The 24,895-nt window shown below is 41.1% G+C and overlaps 1 protein-coding gene across 1 annotated transcript; it reads left to right on the top strand.

Annotated features, from left to right (window-relative positions):
• Positions 1–3,615: 3,615 nt before the first annotated feature.
• On the top strand, positions 3,616–24,895 carry VSIG1 (V-set and immunoglobulin domain containing 1). Its single transcript, XM_054214757.1, has 8 exons — positions 3,616–3,652; positions 6,998–7,158; positions 12,881–12,988; positions 19,409–19,607; positions 21,178–21,333; positions 22,028–22,147; positions 23,169–23,295; positions 24,705–24,895. Exons 1-8 carry the CDS (start codon positions 3,616–3,618, stop codon positions 24,886–24,888), a joined length of 1,092 nt encoding a protein of 363 aa, XP_054070732.1. The 3' UTR covers positions 24,889–24,895.

Here is a 24,895-nt window from a genome sequence, read left to right as displayed (position 1 = left end):
AGCCTGAAGTGCTGGTGCCTGGCCATGCAGCCCTCTCATCTCCTGGCAACCACTGATTGCTGTATCTCATGTCAGTGCCTTTTTTTTCCCCGCAGAAAGAGGAAAAGATATCTTGTTGGATAAAGTTTACTCTAAGGGAGCCTGCCTTTTGAATGGTTAAAAGGTAAAAGTACTTCTTTCTGGAGTGAGAAAAGGGACAATATAAAAAAGACCAGTCCAGCACCTCTCTAAGGAAATGGTATTGTGCTTTTTGATAATAAGCTGTGCCTGTTTTGGGAAGTGGATACAGAAGATTATGTATATTTCTGATGAAGTTATTTTGAGGTGACAAGCCATGGTGCTCTCCTCAGAAGAGTTTATATTATCGGTACCTTTACAGACTTTCACTCTCTGTGAGCTTGAAAATAACAGTGAGTTCATGAATTAACTTTTAGGCAGCAAACACTCCAGCAAAAGTTCATAAATATTTTTTAGACAACAAATGAGACTGTGCAATAAGCATGCAAACTGTAAAGTGCATTTGAAAGTCAACCTAATGATGGATTTAGAGGCTTAAAGCAGCTCCTTTACTGTACTTGTTTGCATCTTTAATTACACTCTTCGTCCCCAGTAACCAGATGTGACACTGAACTAGAGAGCTTTGTAAATCACATTATGCTGGGTTTGGTGTCTTTGAACAATCACATATTTAGCATATTTCAGGAAGACAAAGCGGTTAAAGCGCTGCTGAGCTTTGTCAAGTTAAACATGGAATTCTACAGGAAGTTTTTTAATTAGGTTTCACACTGACAGAAGCAACCCTAAATATCAGGGCAGTGCTTGGCTGGGCGATGCTGCCTTGCTCTGGGTGTGCCTCTGGGCTTCATTTTTTTAATGACTGACACTTCTATTTATAGAGTGAATACAAAGGAGTTGCTTGTAAGGGAACATTTCTGAATACATTTCAGTGTACACAGATTTGAGTCACAAAATTTGTTAACGCACAGTTCCTGGTACTGGCCCCTTGCATTTAATCTCGAGATAAGAGTCTTTGCTCCACCCATGGCAGAGTGACTGCTGCCACTGCTGCACTCCGGGCTGTTCTCTCCTCTTAGCCGAGGGCCTGCAGCGTAAGCGAGAGCTTCTTCATTGTCCCGCTGTAACTTAACCTTAACCATCATCAAACCAAACCAGATTTTGCTTTCTGCGTTCAGTTCTTTTCCTAAGGTGACATCTGAACAGGCAGTGCTGCTCTCCAGTAGCAACAAGCTAGAAGCAAACCCAGGAGCTGACAGGTACCATCGATTACCTTCACAGGAGAATAACCCTGGATGGCTTGGAAGATTAGCATTAGGGTACATGCTTCTGGTTTGATGGTGTGAAATGAGCCCCAGGCTGGTAATAGTCAAAAGTAAACGCTACTGGTGTTCAGTATCCTCTGTAAAACAGGATTGATGGTTGTAATCATTCGCTATGAGATATACCTGCTCCGTAATTGGTAATCTCAGCCCTGCGTCCCAAGCTTAAACGGGCGCATATTAGTGCAGAAGTTGTGTTATTGGCTCCTGTTCTCTGGTCAAACTGAGCATTTCACCCTCCAGGCATGTAGTTCTGCCATCTTTCAGAGACTTAATTGACAAAAAGTGAATATAACAGGGAGAAAAGATATATTAGCTGAGGGTGCCTTAAGTGCCAGAGAAAGGACTTTGGTGTTGATAAATGAGAGGGAATTAGAGGACACACTGATATTGCAGTAAAGATACAGGATCATGCAGGTATGTGCTGACCTGCAGTGCGGGGTGGTAATGTTTTTTGCATCTTCTTGAAAATTACTGTCTTTTGCCCATGATCCATGCTCTGTGAGCTAATAGTCAGGCTCCTTCTGGGTATTACGGAGCTGCCACAGGCGATCACTGAAATGGGTCTGTATACTGTGCTCGTGTTCAGATCGTTTGTGCTCATCCATAGCTAAATGACTGGAAAGACTGAATTTGAATTTCAGTCTTTCAAAGCACGTATTCCTTTTTGGACTCTGGGTCCCATGCATCCTTGGATGAGACATTTAATTGTTCCAAGTCTTGTCCTCCCCATCACTAAAAGGCAAGCACTGCCCATCCTGTGGGAATGCTGTGTGAAGTGCTGACAGTCAGAACTAAGGAAAAGACATCTTCTATAAAACTTTTTGGAGATGGCTCATATAAGAATATAATCAAACCCTGACATCTGCCCAGAGATCATTGAGGCATCTGCCATGCACAGAAATATCTGGCAGAATAAAATTTGCCTAAATCCATAAACCTGATCCCAATAGTAACTGACACAACCAGAACTCACCACTTCTATGCTGAAGAATCTACCACCACAATACATTAGAGATGAGGGAGAGCCTGGGCATACCTCTTCCCTCCAACCACATATGGCCAGATGCTGAGCCCCACCTGCCAAAAGGGCTTCCCCAGCTACAGCACAGCCCCTGCCATGGAAACAGTGGCTGCCCTTGCCTGCCGCTAGAAAGACGGGATCATCAGGCATGACCTAGACCCATGTTTTCAAAAAGGATGGAAAAAAAAAGTCACTGACCATTTTAGCTGTCTTGGTCCTGGGTACAGGTGCACATCTAAAAGGCAATGCTGCCCTCTGTTACATCTCCAGCTACTCACTCACACACGGCTGTGTGGGCAGAACCAGCTACTCCCATCACAGCTTGGGGCTCTGAATTAGCCTCCATCAAATGACATGGAATAAAGAAAGCCAAACTGGCTCCTTCAAGAAGCTGAGCACCTTCAGTTCCTCATGACCTTCAGAGACTTAGAGGTGTTTTGCATGCACTAAGGAGAAGGTAATTTACTGTAAGTTATTGTAATTAGTTCTTCAAGTCCTAACCCTCATCCATGGCATTTTCACTATATCAATCAGGTATTAACATTTAAATAAAAATCAGTATATTCACCTTGTCATTTTGTATTAGTAGCATCCAACTTCATGAATTAAAACTAGATGAAACAGATGTTATCAGTTTAGAAGGTAACTTTTATTTTATCTTTATTTTGGTATGTTATCTTATTGATGAGTTCAATATGGAAATTTCAAGGGAATCATGAGTCTAATGTAATAATTATGTATAAAACTGTATGAGAAATATGTTTTAAAATTAAAGTGTACTAACATATTATCTCTACATGTCTATTTAAAAAAATAAATTATAGAATTAACAGGAAATAAAGATTATTCTTTATTCATATTAGGCCTGACTCACAACACTGCTAATCAGAGTCACTGTTAAATAGCTCCACAAATACTTGTACTCAGTGGAAGTACTTATGTAGGCAAATACTGCTGGGCCCTGGCAAAAGTAGGAGAATCTGCATTTCTCTGATTCAAAGGTTTATTATTAACAAAACCCTCAGTTACTCAAACCCCACAAAGTGGTTTCAACCGAACAGTCACACCACTAGTCGGAGAAAGGCACACATGTGATAAAGAAGGAGAATGAAAAAGCTTATTGACGTGTTGATACACAGCTGATAAGGAAAACAAAAACGCACTTAAAAAAACAAGAGCCGTTGGGTTTTAGTTGAAGTCAGAAGCAGCACCTGGTCTCTTCTCTCTCCCAGCGTCAAGAAGATGTTTGAGACGATGCTGAAGATATTTCCAATCCTAGCCATCCTTACAGGTAAGAATAACAAACTGATCAAAATAGCACTGGAATAAAGGAACTTGTTGAAATAAGAGAGCAGGTGAACCTGACTGGCAAACTAGGAGATCGTTCAAGATTTATTTCAGGATGGGATGAAAACCATGGCTATAATGCTATGCCATTTTGTGGAAATCAGCAAGCTGACCACCGACTGGTAAGAGATTTTTGCTCAAGAACAGAATTTTAGCTTTGGTAAATTAATGCTTTGCTCTAAAGCCAGGAAGAGGCAGAGAGCTCTCACGTGGAGCGTTAGGGTCTTTCAAGCATTTCAAGGTTTGGTTTTCTCACATTCAGCCTTTGTCTCCCCTTGATAATAGCCCTGTGAAATGCTGCCTCGGTCCCATCCTACCAAAAAATTTTCGGGGATGCTTAACTTTAAGCATGCAAATAATCCTTCGGATTTCCCTGAAGTTAAACGAGGACGTTATACTTGGTGAAATCCAGGAATTACATGGTATATTATATATTATTCATGTTTCAAGGACATTTCATTATGCTAAGCTTTATTTTTAATACATACAGAAGTGGACATTTTAAGTCTAATGCTCCACAGAGGTGAACAGCCTCTGTATCCACTAAAGAAAATGGAAGTTAGTTTCCACATTTTCTTTTCAAGATGGAATTATCTGGTTTGGATGCCAGAGAAATATTTTTAATAGTTGCTCCTAGTGCTTCAATGTTATCTCTCTCACACACACATAAACCCCACAGATTTTTGCCTTAGAAATGAAAAGTAATTCAGTGTTAGTACCAATACTTTTCACAGCAACGTCCTCTAATTTTAAAGTTCGGGATTTAAGACAAGCAGAGTGTCCACACTGATGGGTGCCACTGACTGGGGGTTTCTGTAGTGGCTAACTACTTTGGCTTTCATCAAACTTGGATTTACTTCATGAGCATTAAAAACTGCATAGGACTTCAATGAAAGTGAGCGATTCCCAATTAACTTCAATGACTTTCTCTTACCATGGTATTGATGAGGAAAAGACATGGATCAACTATTTTTAACAAGTTATGGTCCTGTTCATGCTAGCTTTTTTCACTGAGTTACTTCTTACTCGTGCTTTTTCTCATTGGAACTAAAAGGCCTGTATGTATGAAATGGGATTATGAGTTTGAAACCGTAAACAGGGAACTAACTGCAAAGCAAAACTCCCATTAACTTCCGTGATGAGGGAACAGGCTCTGCGGGTCCAGTTCACTCCTTTTCCTGTCAAAAGCTCCATCTTACAATTAGTGATGGCTTTAAACAGCCTCTCTGGACAATGGAAGTTTGGTAGGTTTTGCCTTTATATTTTTACTAGAGCGAAACCTATTTCAACTAAATGTATTTCTTCAAAATATATAGCTTCACGGAAACCAGAATGCTTTGTGGAGTCGTTTAAGCTAAAATTCATTTCCTCTGGAAAAGCTTGTAACAGCCAGGCTCTGTGGCATTTCTGACTCCAAAAACAGAGAATGATAAAGGAAATACATGGAGCAGACAACTGGAAAATGGATGTTTTCAGTAGAATGACATCATGTTGAAAGACCGTAGCTTTAATCCAGCGAAGAGCAGAAAATAAATACATGTAAACCTGGAAGTATTATTGTGGCAAGAAACTATCATCCTCTCACCAACTCTAATTCTTAAAGCTGAGAACACTGAACTGAGATATTCAAAATAATATTACATGGCTTTTATATTGGATCTCAGTAAGGATTAAGCTACTGTGAACTCACAGGACAGGCAGGACTTGCAGCCAGCACTCGGATCCCCTCTTTCCCCAAGGCAGGTCTGACACATTTAGGTCAGTCTGCAGGCATTCCTGTGAGCCTCTCTTCACACATAATATAAACCTTGCTGTAGTTTAAACACGCTACTTTTCATCCTAGCCACCACCAACCTGGGAAGTAGATTATTCCATTCTTCCTTGCAGCTAGCTTTTACTATTGAAGCCATCAAACAAGGAAAGAAGAGTTCAGACTCTAGCTTTAGATAGGTTTGCATATTGTAGCAACTGATGAAACTGCAATATTTACTTGCTTAAAAATGTCAAAATAGATTATATTTCTCTTTTAAACAATGTTTTCTCTCAAAGGTCTGATAATTTGAGCAAAATAGTCTTTTGTTATTACTGGACGTTCTGCTTAAACTCTCAAAAGCAGCACCCAAACATAAGATCCACAGATATTTCAGAGAAGAATATTTTTTATGTTTTGCCTCTATCATTCATGTGTGCAATAAGCCCAAATCAAAATTGTTACTACAACATGAAGTTCTCACCTTGCTTATTTTGCAGAGAAGGCTTTGAAAGACTTATGTTTTCCGTCACATTCAAAAGAAATATATTCTTCAGAACCTTTAGACAGTAGCTTTAAAACTGGACTCAGTGATCCAGCAAACCCCTGAAATTCAGGCTTGTTCTTCTGCCAGCTCTAGCTTTGTTGCCCTATGTGACCATGGCTAGTAACTCATATGGAGGACAGAAACAGATAAATACTGTAACATACTGCTCAATGCCATTCATTAATATGGCCGTGTAGCCAAACTGATCAGAACATTATGGGAACGGGCTCACAAGTTACATTTGTTCTGTTTCTGCTTTGAGCACAACAGAAAGGCTTAAGTTGTCACAGAATTTCTCACAACCCACATAATAAAAGCAGTTCCAAAAAGCTTAGTTTGATGTTTCCAATGTAAAAGCATTGGAAGAGACAAGCTTTTGCATGTAAGCCCTAAGAAACCTAAACAAAAGCAAAGTAATTAGCAAAAGGAAACCAAAGAAAGGCTGCTGGGCTCCAGCCTGGAGGAACCTGACAGTGCCACCAAGTCCTAGGCAGAACTTAGGAATGTAAGAAGAGACAACGCTGTAGGAGATGGTGGTCTACAGTAAGGAAAATCAGACATCTAAAGGAATAACTGGAAAAAAAAGAGTGCAAGAAGGGTGTCAAAGAGGGCTAGAGACAGCTGCGAAGGAGAGTGCAAGGTGCGGGAGAGCACTGCGAGTGCAGAAGAAAGGTTCTGTTTAGCCACAGGCTCTTAGTGAGGAGACAAGTCTCTGCAGGTGAGAACATTTGTAGGAACTCTGCTTTTTCAGAATATTATTTGTTTTAAGGGCGCAGGTATTCTGGGGGGTTTATTTGCTTGTTAGCTTTTACCCACTCCCAGCTTGTTATCACTAAAATTTCCACACAAAGCCCAAGGGAAACTGTACTGAAAAGGAGAATGACTAGACATGTTGTACGGGGTTCCTTGATAACGCAGGGAGCAAGGTACTCCCACACGGCTCCCAGGGTTGGCCCCGGCTAATCTCTCCTCACCACACTTGCTGCCCACAGGCCACGTCAGCGGTATTGTGGTGACCGTCCCTGAGAAGACAGTGAATGTCACTACAGGTGGAAACGCAACCCTCCTCTGTACATACACGAGTTCTGGAACGCTGGGAAATTTCTTTATTCAGTGGAGCTTTTACAGTGCCAAAGAGAGCCAACTGCATATCGTAAGACACATATTTATTATTAATATGAAGTTACATTTATCCTTAAGTCCTCAAAGAGTCTTGTTACATTTGATAGTGTCATCCTCGCTACAGACCAGGGAGGCAGGTAATGTTCCTACCCTAAAGACAAGGGACTGGGGAGCAATGAAATTCAGGGGCAGATGCACAAAGTTATCTAGGCTCCTAGTTCCTATTGGCATGCCTTAATGCCTTAACTCCTTTAGAAACTTAGGAGAAGATACAAAAGGGATTCAGATGCTCAAATGACTTGCTCCAAGTCCCATAGGAAGTGTGAAGCGGAGCAAAGACCAGGTGTCCAAAAATGACACAAGTGCTCCAGCCCCTGGACCACCTCCCTTTTCTCTTGTCTGGCAGATATTTCCTGCCATTGTGCAGGCTGCTTTCCTGGTGAGACGCCCTTGCCTATGACAGACAATGTGTTCCACATTTAAGGGTCAAACGAGAGCTCCTTGACTCATTATGGGGTTCAGTAGAGGAGCGGTGTGCAACGATAGGCTACCAGCGCAAAGTGAGCAGTGAGTATTTTGGCAGGACTCTTTAGAAATTTGTCATAGCAGGAAATCTGCCACAGCAAACTTGCTCTGTTTTTTGCGGCATCCCACGGGTGTCTTTGTGGTAGCAGAACAATTACAGATCAAATGCAAATGCTCCCTGCCGTTCCCGAGACCCCAAGAGGCAGCAGAGCCAAACAGTATCTCCCCCCGCGGATGTAATGAGACTGTGTGGTAGGTTGGGGTATCAGCACAGAGGCAGCATCGGCACTGCGAAGGACACTGAGGACTAGCCAGCTACATGCTGTAACCACTGCCCGAGCCTCTCACGTGGCTGTAAAGACCTTGCAGAGCCCTGGTGTGCCTGGAAAGAGTCAGGGATGGGATGTGTTAACTTCCTATACGTACTCACATGGCTGCCCAGACTTCAAGAGCTATCCATTAATCTTAGTTTTTGGTGGGCAAAAGAATCCATGAATCTCACTCCCAGCATAACATGCAGGGTATGGGTTCCCATCAGCTCAGTCCTGACAGGTGCTCAGCAATCAGCAACACCTTCCTTTAGAAGATGAAATGCTGATTAGAAGTATTACTGCATCCTTGAAGATGACTAATTTTTTTTTTCCCATGTCCTAGTGTCAGGCTTGTGCCTGTTAGCCATTCAGTCCCTTTTCTCTCCCATTCTTTTTATCCTGTTGCTAACATTTTTTTCCTAAAAGTTCAATCCTCCTGCCTGGTGTTAAACCTGAGAGTCGATGTAAAGCGATTTGACTTAGATGAGTGTCACAGTCCACACTGATGATATTCTTGTCATGTTCACCAGTTTCCTAATAATATTATGTTAGGATGTTTGCCATTGCTGATAGAGTTACATCTTCTATTTGGTTTATCAATTTTAGCAGAATTAGACTAATTTGCAGAATGTACAGTATGTAACATATTTGGCACTGAATTTGGCGAGTAAGTAAGAAATAGCAATTTAACACAAGACAGAACTGCTCACCCTCCTGCAGTACCTCAGAGCCAGATAACGACTGTATCAGTGCTAAGTACAAACGCTGGGCCCATCCCAAATTCTGACTCCAGCTGAATGCCAGAACGACACATGCACACCTTGCCCGACTCATTGAATGAATAGTTGTTACTCATCATTCGCTTTTTTCAAGTCAAAACTGTTTCACTAAATGAATAATTATTCATTAAAGGGTCGTACCTGCTGGTTTCCTAAGTAAGTTGTAAATAATACAATATATTATAATTTTGATCCAGTATGTCATATCAGAAATTTGAATCACTTGTTCAGGTGGGAAGTACAGCACTGAGATAGGATCAAGCCCATCTTTTCCAGATTTGGTTAGAACCTCTTTCTTTTACTTGCATCAAATTTTCCGTATTGCAAGACAATAAATGCAATACATTTTCTGGTCACAAGCAAGAGAAATAAGCAGATTGTAGTTGCAAGTATTTTAGAGGGAGAATCAGACAGTTTCAAGAGATCCAGGAGGGGAAAACCATTTGTAAACTGTGACCAACGATGAGAAAATACCTCCTGAGGATTATAACCCTAAAATACTGTGAGTGGTTCAGAATAGGCTCAACAAGAACTAACCAATGTGAGGCTCCCAAATGCCAGGGAAACCTTACAGATCAATCCCTTCAGCACTCACTCCTGGCTTCTGCAGCTCCCACTGCAGGCAATGGGAAAGCCAAGACTTCAGGCATAAGGACCGTAAGAAAAACTACTGGGAAAAATTGCATCTGGTTTTCTCCCTATCTGAAACTAATTTCACGGTAAATTCACTTTCACACCGCAACAAGCCGGCATTTGTAATGGATGATTTGAATTTTCATTAAATAAAGTCGGTTCAATCTGGGAAGGCCACGGGTTAGTGAGTAATCCCGTTCTCCTTGAACACCAAGGTAAAATTCCCTTCCACTGCAGTGCCAGTTCTTGGCTCACAGGCTCGGCGAGGCTCGAGGATACCCTTGGCTCCTCTGAGCCTGCTGACATGCCTGGAGAGGGCATGTGCGTGAGGAGCTGCAGGACTGGGGCAATTATCTTTTTAAAACACTTTTAGCAACCCACTCCGTCCTGTATTACTTGACCCTGTATCCTTTTACTACAACATGGCAATTCCTTACTGTTTTGAGACTATTCACAACAAAATTAATCACGTTAATGCAAACATTGGGAAGAAAGGACTATGACTGCTTGTGGAAAATACAGTTAAGAAATTACACAACACAGATGAACATGAAATTGGATTTTCAACCTCCCTCAGAACTCCCAGCAATACAACACACAGTTGCTATTTGTATTCCAGGCTGGTGGCTTCTCTGAGCTTCAGAAAGGACAGAGTGCCTGAAAGCATGCATGTTTTTCTCCTACAAGTTGAAACAAGAAAATAATCTCTCTTTCTACAAACCTGGCTTTGCCCTGGTTGCTTGGCACGTACCTGAAGTTAAGTTTCACATTTTGTTCCAAGTAGGAAGTATATGCATGGCAATGGAGGAGATTGCGAGCTTTGGCTTTCATTGTTTAGATTAAAGAATACTAAAATGCAAGTCAAAAATACATGTAATATGCTGGTAAGATGACAAAACCAACTGAATTGAAAATACTGGCACCATACCTTACTGAACACCAGAGCAATAGCTTGCATTTTAAGTGGGATAAAATTATTTAATTTTATGAGATATTTAGATTCTTCTAAAATGTCAGTAATAAACAAACAAACAATCAAACACTTCCTTATAAACAACGTATTTTCCCTGAAAAAGTTTGTTGAAAATTCTTTCTCCATTGAAAAGTTGCCATTTTTTTCAACAACTCTATGAAACTGGCTGTGTCTTTCACTGTTTGTTCTGGTGTTTTCATATCCTTCCACTTTGCTCACCTTACCCAATGCTGGTGCAGGTGCTCGACACTTAAAAGTCATGGCAGTTATACCGGAAAGGATGAAATACCACAAACAGGCTGTTCACAGACAGTATGATGAAAAGGGAGGCACCAAACAGCGGAACAGCAGGTGTTCATGGTGCTGTTTTGAAGACAGTGCACATATATATACTATGTGACTATAGATCTTTTTACTAATTGGAGCGTAACTCTGCTCTTTCCCTGAGAAGTTTCTCCAGTGGAAGTAATTCCCTTCATTTGAACTAAATAATGTAAATATCAACTCATGGAAAATAGGATGCCATATGTATTCTTAACTTTTTCTTCTTGACATTTACCCCTTAGCAACATGTCTTTTTAATGATAAATTTAATTTTTAAATAATAACTCCCAGCCAACGATCTTGAGAACTTTCCAATACTGAACTATCTCTATTTTACATATAGACAAAGTGAAGCAAACACTATTTATTCAGCTCACCCAGGGCAACAGTACATCAAAGCCTGGCCTGGTTCAGAAGGTCAGGTCTCAGCTCCTGCTAAGATCTGCATCTGTGCTTCATTTCATGCTCTGAGTCATTCGGCTGGCCTCGGCGTAAAGCACCCAAGTAAATGTCTGAAAGATTGAAGCCTGCTGTTGACTCTGCACAGGCGAGGCTACAGCCTTGCAAAGCTAAATACAACTCCTGAACCTAACCAGGGCCACACCTTGAGCCTCCAGCCCAGGCCACTCGCAGCTAAAGTAAGTGGAATTATCAGAGACACTGCGTGGCTGCCCAAGATATGCCCAGGGCAGAATCCTTGGTTAAAATGTTAAATTCGCTAGATGAGTAAAGGTCATGAATGACTGTTACTTGTAAGGGAAATTGAATTCTTGACAGACTTCTCATGAAAATTTTCTCTAAAAAAACCCAAGCTTGAAATATTTGCAACCAGTGACATTGACTCAGCTTTGGTAAAACTACCGATGGGTAGTTGAGAGGGAAAGAGTGTTAACCGCATGTAACAGCAAGAATATCTTCCATTTATTTTATATATTGGCTTTCACCCTGCCAGAGCCTTTGTATTTTTCTCGTATCTGTACTACCAAGAAAGTATCACTTAGTGGATAGGAGCAAGGAGGGTTTCACTTACTGTAAACCACACAGAAGTGGAATATGGCACTGTTCCCTTACGAGACGTCTAGTCACGTCCTTATACCCAGCCTTGCAGGCCTGATGGAGCCACTTCGCAAAATCGTCACAGGAGTGAGCAGGCTTGTGTTAGGTTGTTCAGGGACAGGGACAGGATGGCAGAGCCCAAAGAAGGAAAGAGATGCAAGAAGAGCAATCCAAGCACAACTGTGTCTGCTCCTTTCACCCTGAAACCCCAAATTGAGATTACCAGCAGTGACAATGCCAGCACAACTCTGCTGCCCAGCACAAAGCAAGGTACAGGCATGGGCACTGGGCCACCACGTAAGATCCAGGGGCTGGACGGTGTGGGGTTCCCGTAAAAACTACTGAAAGAACAAATTCCACCTCATGTAGTATAAGTAGTTCCTGAGACCCCATCACATGCTTTCAGCCACAGACAACTGAGATGATGTGCTGCAGGGGCTGTCAGGGCTGCAAAGGACCCTGGCTCGGGCACCGAGCAGTCCGTTCCAGCCCACGAGCAAAGACGAGCCTGTGCAAAGCACCTCCTGAAGCAGTACAGGAAAATTTCCTGGAAAGAGCCTCTCTGATACATGAGCATTTCTTTTCACCTATAAGTGATTTTTTAAAATCAAGTCTTATCTAGCACTTAGATGACAGAGCAGGCACTTAAAAGGAATAGCTTCATGCAAAGCAGAGGCAACGCCTCCAATGCAGAGGAACAGAGACCCTGTTGTCATGTCATTGCAGTCAGAGTGACTCCCTGGATGTCACTGGGATTACTGTGGGCTGCCTGTGGTTATCTCTGGCTCTGGGGTGACAATCTGCAGAGAGGAGATAAAATAAACTGATACATTGAAGCAATAGTGCCAACACACAGGAAAGTAGCAAGTCGAAAATGATCAGGTTGTAGCTGGCATGTTTGGAGCAAACACTAAATTTCAATCTCAGTTTGCCTAATTTTAGGTAAAACATAGAAATAAGATTCTATTGCATCTCATAGTTGACAAGGGCTTGAGACATCTGCAAAACCGGCTGAACACGAGGCACCCTGCCCTTGTGAACAGCACTGACGGTGTTGATGGGGACATGTGTAGAGAAGAGGCTCTTTGATTTTGGGGGAACATTTAAAGTCTCATTTAACTCTCAGATCAGCACATTTTTACTCAAATACAGCGTTCCCCGTGCCACGGTATTCTGAGTATGGATGAAAAGTCAGTCAGTCATTGTCAAAAGATGGTGTATGTGACAGATGCACGGGGAAGATGTAGCTGGAGACACAAGGTAAGAAAACAATCCCCACAATCTTAAGGGGACAAAAAGAACTAAATAGCTTCTACTACATTTATGCTACTGTGAGACCTGCAATCATATTCTGTACTAAAACCTTAAAACCAGCACATGACTGAGATAAGCTGAAGCAGATGCATCATTCAGAATTTTTAACTCACCCTATTTTTTATTGCATTTTTCTCTATCAAAATTATTTCGGATGTAGCTGTTGTTTTTTTCCCACAGCTATTCTAGGTGGCTGAACTAGCACCTTTAGGAATATTCTACCCAAAGGGTATCTGAAGGGCATGCTCACACACTAGGAGCCTCTGGGCTGAACGTGAGCAAGTCTGGATAGCCCAAATTTGGGGTTATATATTTACATTGAAAAAAACAAAAGTCATCCTGTATCTCCTTTATAGAATATAACAACATTTTGAGATGAGATACAGAGGGACACTAAGCTGCCTGCTGAACTGGCTTCCTCTCAGCTGCAGTGAGATCCATTCCAAACTCTCTGTGACTGCAGTGGGATTCCTGCCTCACCACGAAGCACAAGGTACAACCCAATGGAAACTGAGGTCTAATAACTGCTGAACAGCAGTTACACCAAATGCACTGAGAAAACATGTTTGTGCTTGATGCACTGTAGAAATTCTTCACTAACAGTTCAGCCACAAGAATGATACTGTGAGAACGTGAAAGAGATGCTCCTCAAAAGTATTTTGCACCAGTTAAACACTGCTGAATGATTAATCCTCTAAAGGCTTCTGACTCCATCGCTTTCTTTTTCTACCAATGCGCAATTGTGACAAGAGGCTTCTAGTCTTTATTAACATCCTGAATTACCCATGCAAAAATCCCAGTAATGCAGGACATAATATCCCTACTACACTGTTGACAAAAATATGTGAAAAGAAGCTGTGGATGGAAAAAGGCATTTGGGGCCAGACACACGTCAAAGAAACCAATGCACGTGTGAGCATTTGCTTTCTTATCTAGCTGAGTTCAGAATCTGAGCCTTGGGCTTTAATTAACACTTTGAGTGTGCGGCATTTGTTCTCTAATTAGATGGTAAGATGCTTAAGGGAGTGATGAACACTTTTTCCCCTTGTTGTTATTTTATAAATTCTGTCTGTACTCAGATTTCAAAAAGAGATCATGATCTCAAACCAGTAAAGTTGTTAATATCCTCCTTTGCATTTATCGGTGAGAAAGAGACTTTAACGGTTCTTTTTCTAGCAGCTTGAGAAAATGTCAAACAGAAAATGATAAAACAACCCATTGACGACGGCCCTCTAAACGCCTGAGCTTTACAGCTCTCCAGGGAAAGACTGTGAATCAGATGCTGAATACATCAGTGTAGAGAAACGTCATCGAACAGGATGGTGTAGCTTTGCATCTGCGGGGGGCGGGGGGGGGGGAAGTGAGAAGGGGCTGAGGGAGGGAAGACAGGTACTGGAGAGGAAGTCATGTCCTGAAACTGCCCTCCAGTCAGGAAATTAAGACTACAGTAGAGATTAAGTGGGACATTTTGTAACACATCTTCAACTACATCTCATCTTACAATTTTCATATCCAGATGTACGAGGCATGTACAGCAGCAATGTCATGCAATGACACCAGGAGATGGAGGGTGGGAGGAATATTGACCTGGAAATTATGAATGAGTCCATCCAAAGACCTCTGAAAGACACATATTTATGCAAATTCTAGTATGTATTTGTCCTGCCCCAAGAAGAAAGGAAGCAGATGGAGGCATGTTTCTTCTAATTTATTGCCTGCTTTTTCACACATACCCTCCACCCCCTAAGGAAGAAGATCTTTCTATAGAAGTTATATAAAGAAAACATGTAGGTGGGTTCCTCACTCTCTGCCAAACATCTGGCAGCCTTTGAAAATCCTCAACTCAGCATCAGCTTTGCCAACTGCTTCCTCTGCAGGCTAGTACTTTCCTCACCGTCACACTAGAAGAGAAGCAGCCTTCACACAAGTCAGGCTAAAGAAGAAAAGGACGTGTTACTTCATGTACCAGATCTTTCAGAATTGGGGACACAAGTTATCTTGTCTCCAGCATCTGGTGTGCTTTGAGATTACCAAGATTTTTTTCCAAATTAGTATGATCATTCCCAATTCCCTGTTCTGTTTGGAAACCAGTTCCCCCAACAGGTACACAAATAATTGACTCAACTGCCTTGGAAGTCTATGACTTCAAATCTTTTTCTTGGTTGCAGCAGAAACTGCGACTGTGGAAATGCAGAGTTACCTATACCACTGCCTTAGAAAGCCAAGAAGGATGGCTGCTGACATTAGCGGCTCTAGGCACTGCCTGGCCCACAGGCTGAACAACCAACTAAACTGCAGTCCTTCCTAAGGTCAGGGAGAAGTTTTCTGGGCAACTTAGCTCTTCTACAGAAACTGGTTTTTCAGATTGTGGAGTTATTAGGGACGACATTTTTAGGAGTGATAATTCTCTGCTCTTTTTTCTGTCAGTTGTTTGGTTAGTCATTCCTTGCAGCTGCTCCCATGAAATGTGAAAAGGCAGCATTATATAAAAACTTGCATGAGCAAACTAGCTGGTAAGGAGAAGCAGCGACCATTATTGCATCCTCAGTATTGGTTTTACACTCGTAAATCATCGACTTCACTGGAGCTGCTCATGATTTGCTTGAGGGCATAAAAAGTTTATTTTTTGAAGAGAAGCACAGCAGATTCGTTTCTTTTTTTTTTTTTTTTTTTTTTTACATTCAAGATGTTGCATTTTAAATAAATTCATCACATCAAATTAAAAAGGCTTCCAGGAAAAGTCTACCATTGACTAAATTTATAGTTTTCCCATACAGACATTTTAGGGCCATTTTAGGTAAAATTGAAAGAAATGTCAATGAGATGTGTGTCTGTAGGAGAGAACATTAACTGTCAGTTGCCCAAAAATAAAGTGTTCTATATCTTCAACAGAAAACAAGTTTTTTACTTTTGAAACTGAACAGAAAGATTTTTGCAAAGATTTTCATTTCAGCTTTTTGAAAGGCACAAGCATGAGCTTTTCAAGGCCAGCATAAAAATACTATGAACAAGGGCTTAAAATACCCACTTTGAGTGTATTGTTTCAAATGGGCTATGAATTCACAGCCAATTAACTGAAACATGTTCCTCTTAAATGAAATTTCCTGTGTACACATCCAATCGTACCTCTGGGACAAGATATACACTCAGTAATTAATCAGAACATTACTCAGCCTTTTTGGTGTTTACCACCTTCCTTCAGGCAATAAGCTCCAGAGGCAGCGAGATAAGCATCATACGGGAGCAGGAGAACAGAGAATGGGCAGGAGCCTGCAGAGGAACCAAACACATTTCCTTAAGATATTCCACTGCCTTTATGTTCAGAGTTGAAAAAAACAACCCAGAAAGTTTCTGTTTAAATCCATGAAGAAAAAAAATATTCTCTGCTGTGTAGACACCTGCCTCAGATCTCATAGTGTACACAACATATTTTCTCTGCATGCATTCAGACAGGAAGAGAGAACACAGGGGATTAATTTTTCAGTGTATTGTATGAGGGCTTAGGTACATAATTCACCCTGACTTTAGATCAAATACACCGAGGAGCGCTTGCTCCTCTATAATGTTTACTGCCATGCCCTGACTGCATTTAACACTCATCATCCCAGTCCTGTTTCCCAGGAACACGTGCTACAGCTAAGCTAGCACTCAGTGGGCAGCTTCTGCTAGCGTTTACTCTTACATAAATCCCAGATCGCTCTGAGTAGACCAAGTAGTATCCCCCTTTTTCAGTAATCAGGCCTTTTAGTAGGCTATAATGGGCCTGCCTCTCCTCTCCTACTGCTGCAAGTCATGCATTACTTTAAGTCATTGTACAACTTAATTCCACATTAATGTGAAGAGCCGATGGAAGCTCTTTCCCTGCCCCACTCAAACAGATGCAATTGATGGAGAGGAGATGCAAATCCAGCCCATCACTGCTGAGGTCTATATAGGATTGCCAGTTTAAGAGGAGCCTGAAGTCAGAAGTCACAGTTCTTGTAACTTTGGACTCTTGCAAGGAACAGTGTATAACACTCTGTTGTTGCTCACACTCTGTTGTTGCTCATACTTGGATAAATGCAGAATGAGACAAGTGTGGCCAGCATGTTTTTTGAATTAGAGGTAGATCGTTTTTTTGATGAGAGATTTGCTTAAACCAAACTCCCTATTTTGAACACTCTCCTTCCTTGGGGAATATGAGGGTGTGCATCCAGACTCTAGTTTTGCAATAGAGGTCCATCTCTAGACATTTGCAAAGCATAAAATTAGTTTCAAAATTGATGGCATTGCATGCAAACAATGGAAACTGGAGAGCCTACCTAGCTGTTCAGCAGACTTTCTAACCTAGTCTGCCGCCACGCTTAACGCTGGACCTCACCTTCCTTGCTGCAATGCCAGTTTCCCACAGGTTGGCAATGCAGTAGCGTGGGTTTGGTATTCAGAGCTCTGCATCAATTGTACCTGGTGTTTGTAATTCTGGGGCAGGGAAAGATAAAGTCTGGCTGGAAAATAGGCAAAATTGCACTTGAGACGGCGCCAAGCTGCAGTACCAGAGCTGCTGGTGCTGTGCAGGCAGGGTTCTGACCTTCATTTCAAAGCCTTATCATTGCATAAACCAGCTGTGCTCTAGCAGTTTTGGGGTGTAGCTTGCCTTAAGCTAATAAAGGCTTTCAGATAACGTTGCTTAAAGACTTCAGTCAACACCGTATCAGGGTGGATAAATACAATTAAGAATAAATATTCCTAATTCAAAATGCAATCAGTTGATCTGCAAAGTAAAGTGAATTATATTTCTTGCCTGGGGATCTGCAGTGTCCCTAAAGGCACGGAACTTTGACCAAAAGGAAATTTTGATACTAGTCAAGTGTGTAGGGCATTTCACAGGAGCTGGTGGAGCTTTCTCCTACAAGCATTTTCCAGCTGTCCCCATTAAAAAACACACTGTCAGTCCAACTTCAACTAACACATTCACACCGCTGATTCTGGAATACTGGAAGTAGAAACAATGTTAGATCTATTTGGGTCCCAACCTGTAATTCTATATGGTTACCTCTAACCAGTTTAAAAAAATGACAGAATATGCTGGAACTGCTCGCTTTGCTTAGACAATGGAGTTTGTGCATGAAGACATTGGAGAACATACTGCCTATGCCAAAAACTATCACTTTTACATAACACTATCATTAATATCTGAGAAAAATAATCAATGCTCCATAGTTCTTCACATTAGCTTTGTTCTTCCAGATCTTAGTTTCACAGCAGAGCTAGACTGGACAGAGCATGTGTACTCCTTGAGAACTATTATATTTACCCCAGAACAGAAGAGATCCTGCAGTTCCTAAACAGACTCAAGGCCCAAGTCTCAGACTACCAACCAGGCTCCACAATGAACATAATTCTACCTCTCCTTTCAGTCAACAGACAACAGGTTTGGGCTTATAAGCTTATGAGGCCAGTTCTACTCCCACAGTGTTGTTAAGTACAATTGATGCTACTAAAGTCAGTGAAATCAGTCAATGTTAAGCAGCAAATTTTTATTTGGGAGGAAATGTTGCATTCCTTAGAGATATTTATCCTTACTATGTCTTTAATCTGCAAAACTTTTTTTACTGTTTAGTAAAAGGGGAACTTGACCTGAAATCGGTGCCCCTCCAAGAACTGAGGCCAACAGGTATTCTTGATTTCCACCTATGGTATAAACTCAAAAAACCAAGATAGTCCATGACACTGTCTCCGACCCTGATTACACAAACAAGGCAAACAGCATGGTTGCTCTAATTGCACGTGTGATGATTTTCCTGGTGTTCTCATACTGCACATTTATTGCTTCCGAATTTACTGCCAACAGATCAGGCACCTTGTTTGCTTAGACCTAAGTCTCGTGGATTCATTTGAGTTCCCTGTTTGCTAGCTCCTATATTTGGAAAGCTCTGCAACCATCCACTTTTTGCAATGACAGGTCCATTCTTGTCACAATCTTCTACTGAGCTGCTTATTAATAATATCACAAACTATGAGTGCTTCAATTAGTGCCCCTATTAATTGTGCATGACAGCATTTTTTCACAGAATTCTCATATGATGGTCAATGATCTCACCTTTGTTTTTGCCAACGTATCAGTCTGTGCCTGGAGTATCCACAAAGAACTAGCTACCATCCACTTACACAACTGAAAAATCCCATTTCTGAAAAGCTTGTCTTTTAAGAACCACTAGAAATATATATTAAAATGTACCATGTTTTCATTTCTGCGTTCTTGGGGGAGGGGGCGAGAAAGAGGGTGACCTTGCTTGGCTTAATCAGAAATCAACTACATTCTGAGTACCAAACAAAGCGGCAGTAAGATCTCTTCTTATTAAACTAACAATTGATTCTTTATCACAGATCTATTATTATTCAGGAGGCCAGTCTTACTCCTATGGCGAGTTTAAGAACAGGATAACAGCTGCAACAGGTCCAGGGAATGCATCAATAACAATCTCCAACATGCAGCCCTCCGACACTGGTGTCTACACCTGTGAAGTTTTCAGCCCACAGGGTGACGCTGGGCAGAGTCAAAAATCTGTGATTGTCAATGTGCTGGGTAAGCACCTTTCCTCTCTGTTCCTGTATTGTCGTTTCCTTCCCTTATCATGAAACACTGAATTCACGGCTCGAAATAAGCTGGGCCAGAGGGAATGAGAGCGCTGTGATAAACAAGGCCCATGATGCAGAGAAAGGGCTCACTCATGCACTGACGCAAAGAGTTTTTCCACGGGCTTTGGGGGCAGGCAGAGCTTGGGGTGCCCTCTAGCTTCCAGACAAGGCAGACCTCACACCACTCCCCACCTGCCCTTGCCTGACCTACAGGAAAACCTCATTCTCCCATGAGCGCCCTTCAGATTCACTTTGTGCTCTCAAAAAGCTACCTAATGTAAGCAGGTAGGCGGGTAGCTGGAATTACCCAGCTTCACAAGTGATACTAACTTTGATGAAAATAAAAAGCCCTTTTAGCTGGGAGTGACAACTCTCTGAAGCCATTACTTTCAGGGTAATTCAGCCTCAGCAAAGACCAAAATTTTACTGATTTTACCTAATGTTGGTCATGGTGACTTGCATAAATCTAGGGAGAGGCAGCTGTACAGCCCAAGGGTTCTGGCTCATCCCCATTCCTAGAACCTCTAGAAACTTAGTATGCGTTGGATGGAAGTAGTACCAAGTCTGTTTTGGATGGAAGAAAGCAATAGCTCAACCATCAACAGGCAGGACAGAAAGGATGAAAAGCAGTGGAATGAGGTATTTTACTTCCTAATAAGATAAAGGTTTGTACTAACCCCATCTAATCATCGCTTTTGTATTGAGAATTCCTACCCGGTCAGAGTGACTGAAATCAAAGTCATATGAGAATGTGATTCCAGCATCATTTGTCTATCTGTCAGGGGTAAGAAAAAGACATATGTAAACTCAATCCCTGAAAAATCAAAGTACTACTGTTAATTATCATGGAAAAGTCCCCAAACAAATAGTAAATCTTGAAGCAGTTGAGTAAGAGATTGTACTTTTCACATGAAAACCAAGAAAGGCTGTTCATTTATGCACACAAAACTGGGCTGTGCTCATTGCTGGTATAGTTCCACTCACGGTACTCTAAAGAAACACATCAGCATATCTATAGGTAGGAAATGAAAAATAATCGGTGTAAGGGAAGACAGAATCTTCTCCTCTGTGCAAAGTGAGGAAATGCTATCAAAACAGATATATTTTCTAACAGAACTGTAGTTAATTTATTTTCTCCACGACTACAATACACTGAAGAATCAGGCCTTGACCCTCTCCCTTTATGTGGAAAAGTTCCCTAAAGAAAATGAAGCTGCTATGTGGCAGAATGGTGTATGGTGAATAGTGGTTGGCCCATTATAATTAAAGTAATTGATAGTCTTCATCTCAATACCTCCATACTAATATTTAGTGTGCAAATGGAAGAAAAGATAATAAAAATGTATCTTAAGCCATGTACATATACTCAATATTACTGAAATCTTTACAGGAGAGCCTTTGGTCAGATCCATAAACAAGAGTCTGCTCTCGGATGGAGCACAGGACCAGAAGGTAGATGCTTGCAGCCCTGCGTATGTACTCACAATGTGTCTGCTCTCCTCATTGTTATTTTACAGTCAAACCATCAAAACCTTTCTGCAAAATAGAAGGAACGCCTGAAAAAGGCCATCTAATCTACCTCTTATGCAGATGTGAAGAAGGATTGCCTCACCCTACCTACCACTGGTACAAAGTAGATGTGAATACCCTCAAGCCTGTGACTGAACAACTTAGTACGTAACTACAGAACTTCCATACTGTGTTCAAGATCTGGAATTCCATAGTACCAGCCATTTCAAACACTGTGTATCACATAGGGTAGTTAAAACTTATCCCCCTCTTCTGACAATCAATGTCACAAAATCGTATTTTTGCTTATTTGAATTGACAGATACCTGTCACAAACACAGGATGTTTTTTCTATTTGTTTTAACAAAAATTGCATGGCATGTTAAAGTCTTGTTTATGCCATTACTTTAAATTGTTAAAATGGGAGAAATGTTTATGCCTTTTCATCTCACTTCCCTCAGAATTTTGAGGGAACTTAGAATAAGTTAAGTCAATTTGTCATTCAGGTGCTAAGACCTCCATCCTGAAAATCTTCAGTATCTTCAGTACCTGTTACATTTTCATTTGTGAAGTTACAGTGACAATACTATCAATGCAGGTAAAACATCAGGCAGACAGACTGATTTGCAGAGTAGGGCCTACTTCTCACGTTCTAATACGCTCCTGCAGAATCCACTGTAGTAATTTTCAAGGAAGGTAAATGTTTTTTATTTAAAGAATATAAAAAATCCCAAATGAATGAATAATTGTAGAACCCTGTTTCTAATATCTTAGTAGCTCTCAGTACTACCAACTGAAGGAAACCATTCACCTCTACAGCGTACAAAGTCATCTGTACCTGCTCTCTGTTTCTCGCAGATCCAAACACTGGCATTCTTTACATTGGCAATCTCACCACCTTTGAAACTGGGTATTACCGGTGCATAGCCAGCAACGTCCTGGGGAACAGTACCTGTGAGCTTGACCTAACTGCAAAACGTAAGTTTAATTCATGAAAGTAATCACATATTTGATGTACGACACGCACAGTTTGCATGAAAATGCTGTAACAACTTTAAAGCATAGCTTTTTTTCAAGTAAGAACAGAACGGGATTTGGAGAGCTCTGGTGTTTTCATCCAGGCACGCTCAGAATATACACTGACCTAGACAACTGATTTAACAGCTCCAGCTTCATTTCCTACTGGGAGCAGAAGCTGAACCTGGCTCTTGACTGCAAAGCCTTTACTGTGAACCAGCAGACATTGGGTTTAGAGCAATTTCTTCCAGCCAACAGTCCCACTGAGGTCTCCACACCCCAGAATTTACACCCATCATTGAAATGTGGTAGTACAAGGACTGGGGCCCTGTAGATGTGACCACTAGCTAAAAATACTGCAGTCATGGAAAATACCTTACCCTGACTGCCCTCAAGCAGTGGTCAGCCACGTCTGCATGCAGACTTTCATGTAACCAGTAACATTTAAGACAGCCAAGTGTATGTTGTACAACCAGCTGCACGAGATGTCCCTGAAACGGCCACTCAATTACTCAGTGGTCCATAAAACGAAAATTGCAGGTCAGAGCTAAAGCTGTACTGAAGTGGAAGTAGAATGTTTTGGGGGCTCACAAATGATCAGAGCATACATTTTACATCTCAGCTGAAAAACAGAGATAAAGCCAACCTGAATTTCAGAATTTGCTTCCAAGGAGTGAAGAGCAAAGGCTTTCAACTATTGCCAGTGTTAACAGCCTAACATTTGCCTTAACCTGGCATAAACATAGGGTTGTTGGGGTAGGGAGATAACCAACAAGGAAGGAGGCAGCAAAGGTCATAAAAGCACCGTTCTCTCTTTCCTAGAAAATCTTTGTCCTCCCTCCTGGAAATACCACTGCCAGTCAGTTTTTTAGTTCTTTGAATCCAACGCCTTCTTTCTGCTAAAGGCTCCTCCACTAAATTTCCATGGGATTTTGGTATAATAATACTTTTTAAAGTCAAGTAATGTTTTTTTTCTTTCCAGATTCAGAGAGTGGAGTTGTTGCTGGAGCATTAATTGGAGCAATTCTGGTAGCTGCTGCCATTTGCATTATTGTCTGGGTCTTAACCAAGAAGGCAAAGAAAAAGAAGTCATCAAATAATGAGATGCAGTAAGAGTTTCTGTTTGATTCATTCTAAGACAATTATTACTGTAAAGCACTGCTAATAATCCAGAACTAAATTAAAATGTAGTTACTCTAAACATTTTTGAAGGGTAAATAATACAGGATCTGAGAAAACTTCCAGAGTGAGAATATTTGCTTTTGTGTGACTTTTAAACTATTGCTCTTTTAACAGAAGTTGACATTACCCTCTTCACTGTGTTTACAGGCAGCTACCACGTAGCAGTATCTAAAATAGTAAAGTAAGTGTTTTTTAAACAACACAAACTAAAAGTGGCAAGTTGGAAAAAGTTTTTAATATTTAAAAGTTAACGGTGACTGTTAATGGCAGATGCAGGAAGTAAAGAAAGGAGTAGCAGCTAAAGGTTGCCTCAGCAAATTTAATGGGATTGTATGTTACTGGATTTAAACACAGAGGGCTCAGTTCAGTCCTATTTGAAATTACAGAACACACACTTGGGATACTCTAAGGCAGCTCAAGTAGCAACAGAATGGAGCCCAAAATGTCTATTTTGATCCTGCTCTGGAAATGACTCTTTCTCTGTGCTTTGGCTGCTCTTTTTTCCTTTAAATTGCCAAATCTTCAGAATAGGGATAATCTAATATGCTATACAGACTGTATTTAAACCCATGTTAAATGTTCAAAGAATACATGCAGCTGAGGCCAGAAAAAATACTATGTCATCTGGACGTTTCCCTGTAGCACAGGTCTAAGACTTCCAAATACAGAATTCTGCTAATCCAGACCAGTGGCGAGTCACTCATGCACTCTGCTTTCAACTGATGTAGCATTAACATCTAATTTTGTGCTCATATACTAATAAACCTTGCTACATTGAATTAATCCACTAGCATCTGATATTTTTTACATGTGAAAGTGCTTAAATATCAGGAGTTGGTTTATTATTGTTTTTATAAGATAAATGGAATTCATACCTCTTACTAAAAATATTTTTCTACATTTCAGCCTTTTCATAGCTCCTTTCTGACTGCACTCTAATGCACTTGAGCGGGACACCAGATTTGCATGAAATTCCTCAGAAAGCTCACACCAAAAGCAGTGCGTTTTGCTACCCCTTCTTGGTCACTGTTTGCCAGCACTCAGTTTCCCATTCCGCTTTCCTGACCTAGCGTTTAAACATACTAAAATCCATTTTATTCTAATGGGATCACTTATAGCAGTGATGCAGATCAGTCTTACTATCTAACACTGTCACTCTTTCTGTCTTGGCAGCAGTGATACTGTAGCCCTTTCAGGTGCTCTTGGAAGAGAGTCATAATAATAAAGGGGTTACTGTTTAGACAATAGAACTACAAAGACTCATTATTTTGAAAGACTCTGGTGTAGATGGGATTTCAACATGTGAAATCACAATCCTCATCCTGTCTTCCTGCAGAGAAATGGCTCAGAAACAATCCAATGCAGAGTATGTTCAGGTACCTAATGAAGAAAACATTCCTGCGACCACAGTTCCATCAAGCAATGCAACAAATGAATACCCTAGTGTTGATGAAACGGCGGCCTCGGGAACACCTGAAAATGATGAGAAGCAAGAAGCGGAAAAAGAAGAAATAGCCTAGAGTGTTA

This window comes from Rissa tridactyla, chromosome 9 (genome assembly GCF_028500815.1).
Source record: "Rissa tridactyla isolate bRisTri1 chromosome 9, bRisTri1.patW.cur.20221130, whole genome shotgun sequence".
Lineage (NCBI taxonomy): Eukaryota > Metazoa > Chordata > Aves > Charadriiformes > Laridae > Rissa > Rissa tridactyla.
Note: the sequence above shows the minus strand (reverse complement) of the source record. Positions and strands in the feature narration are given on the sequence as shown.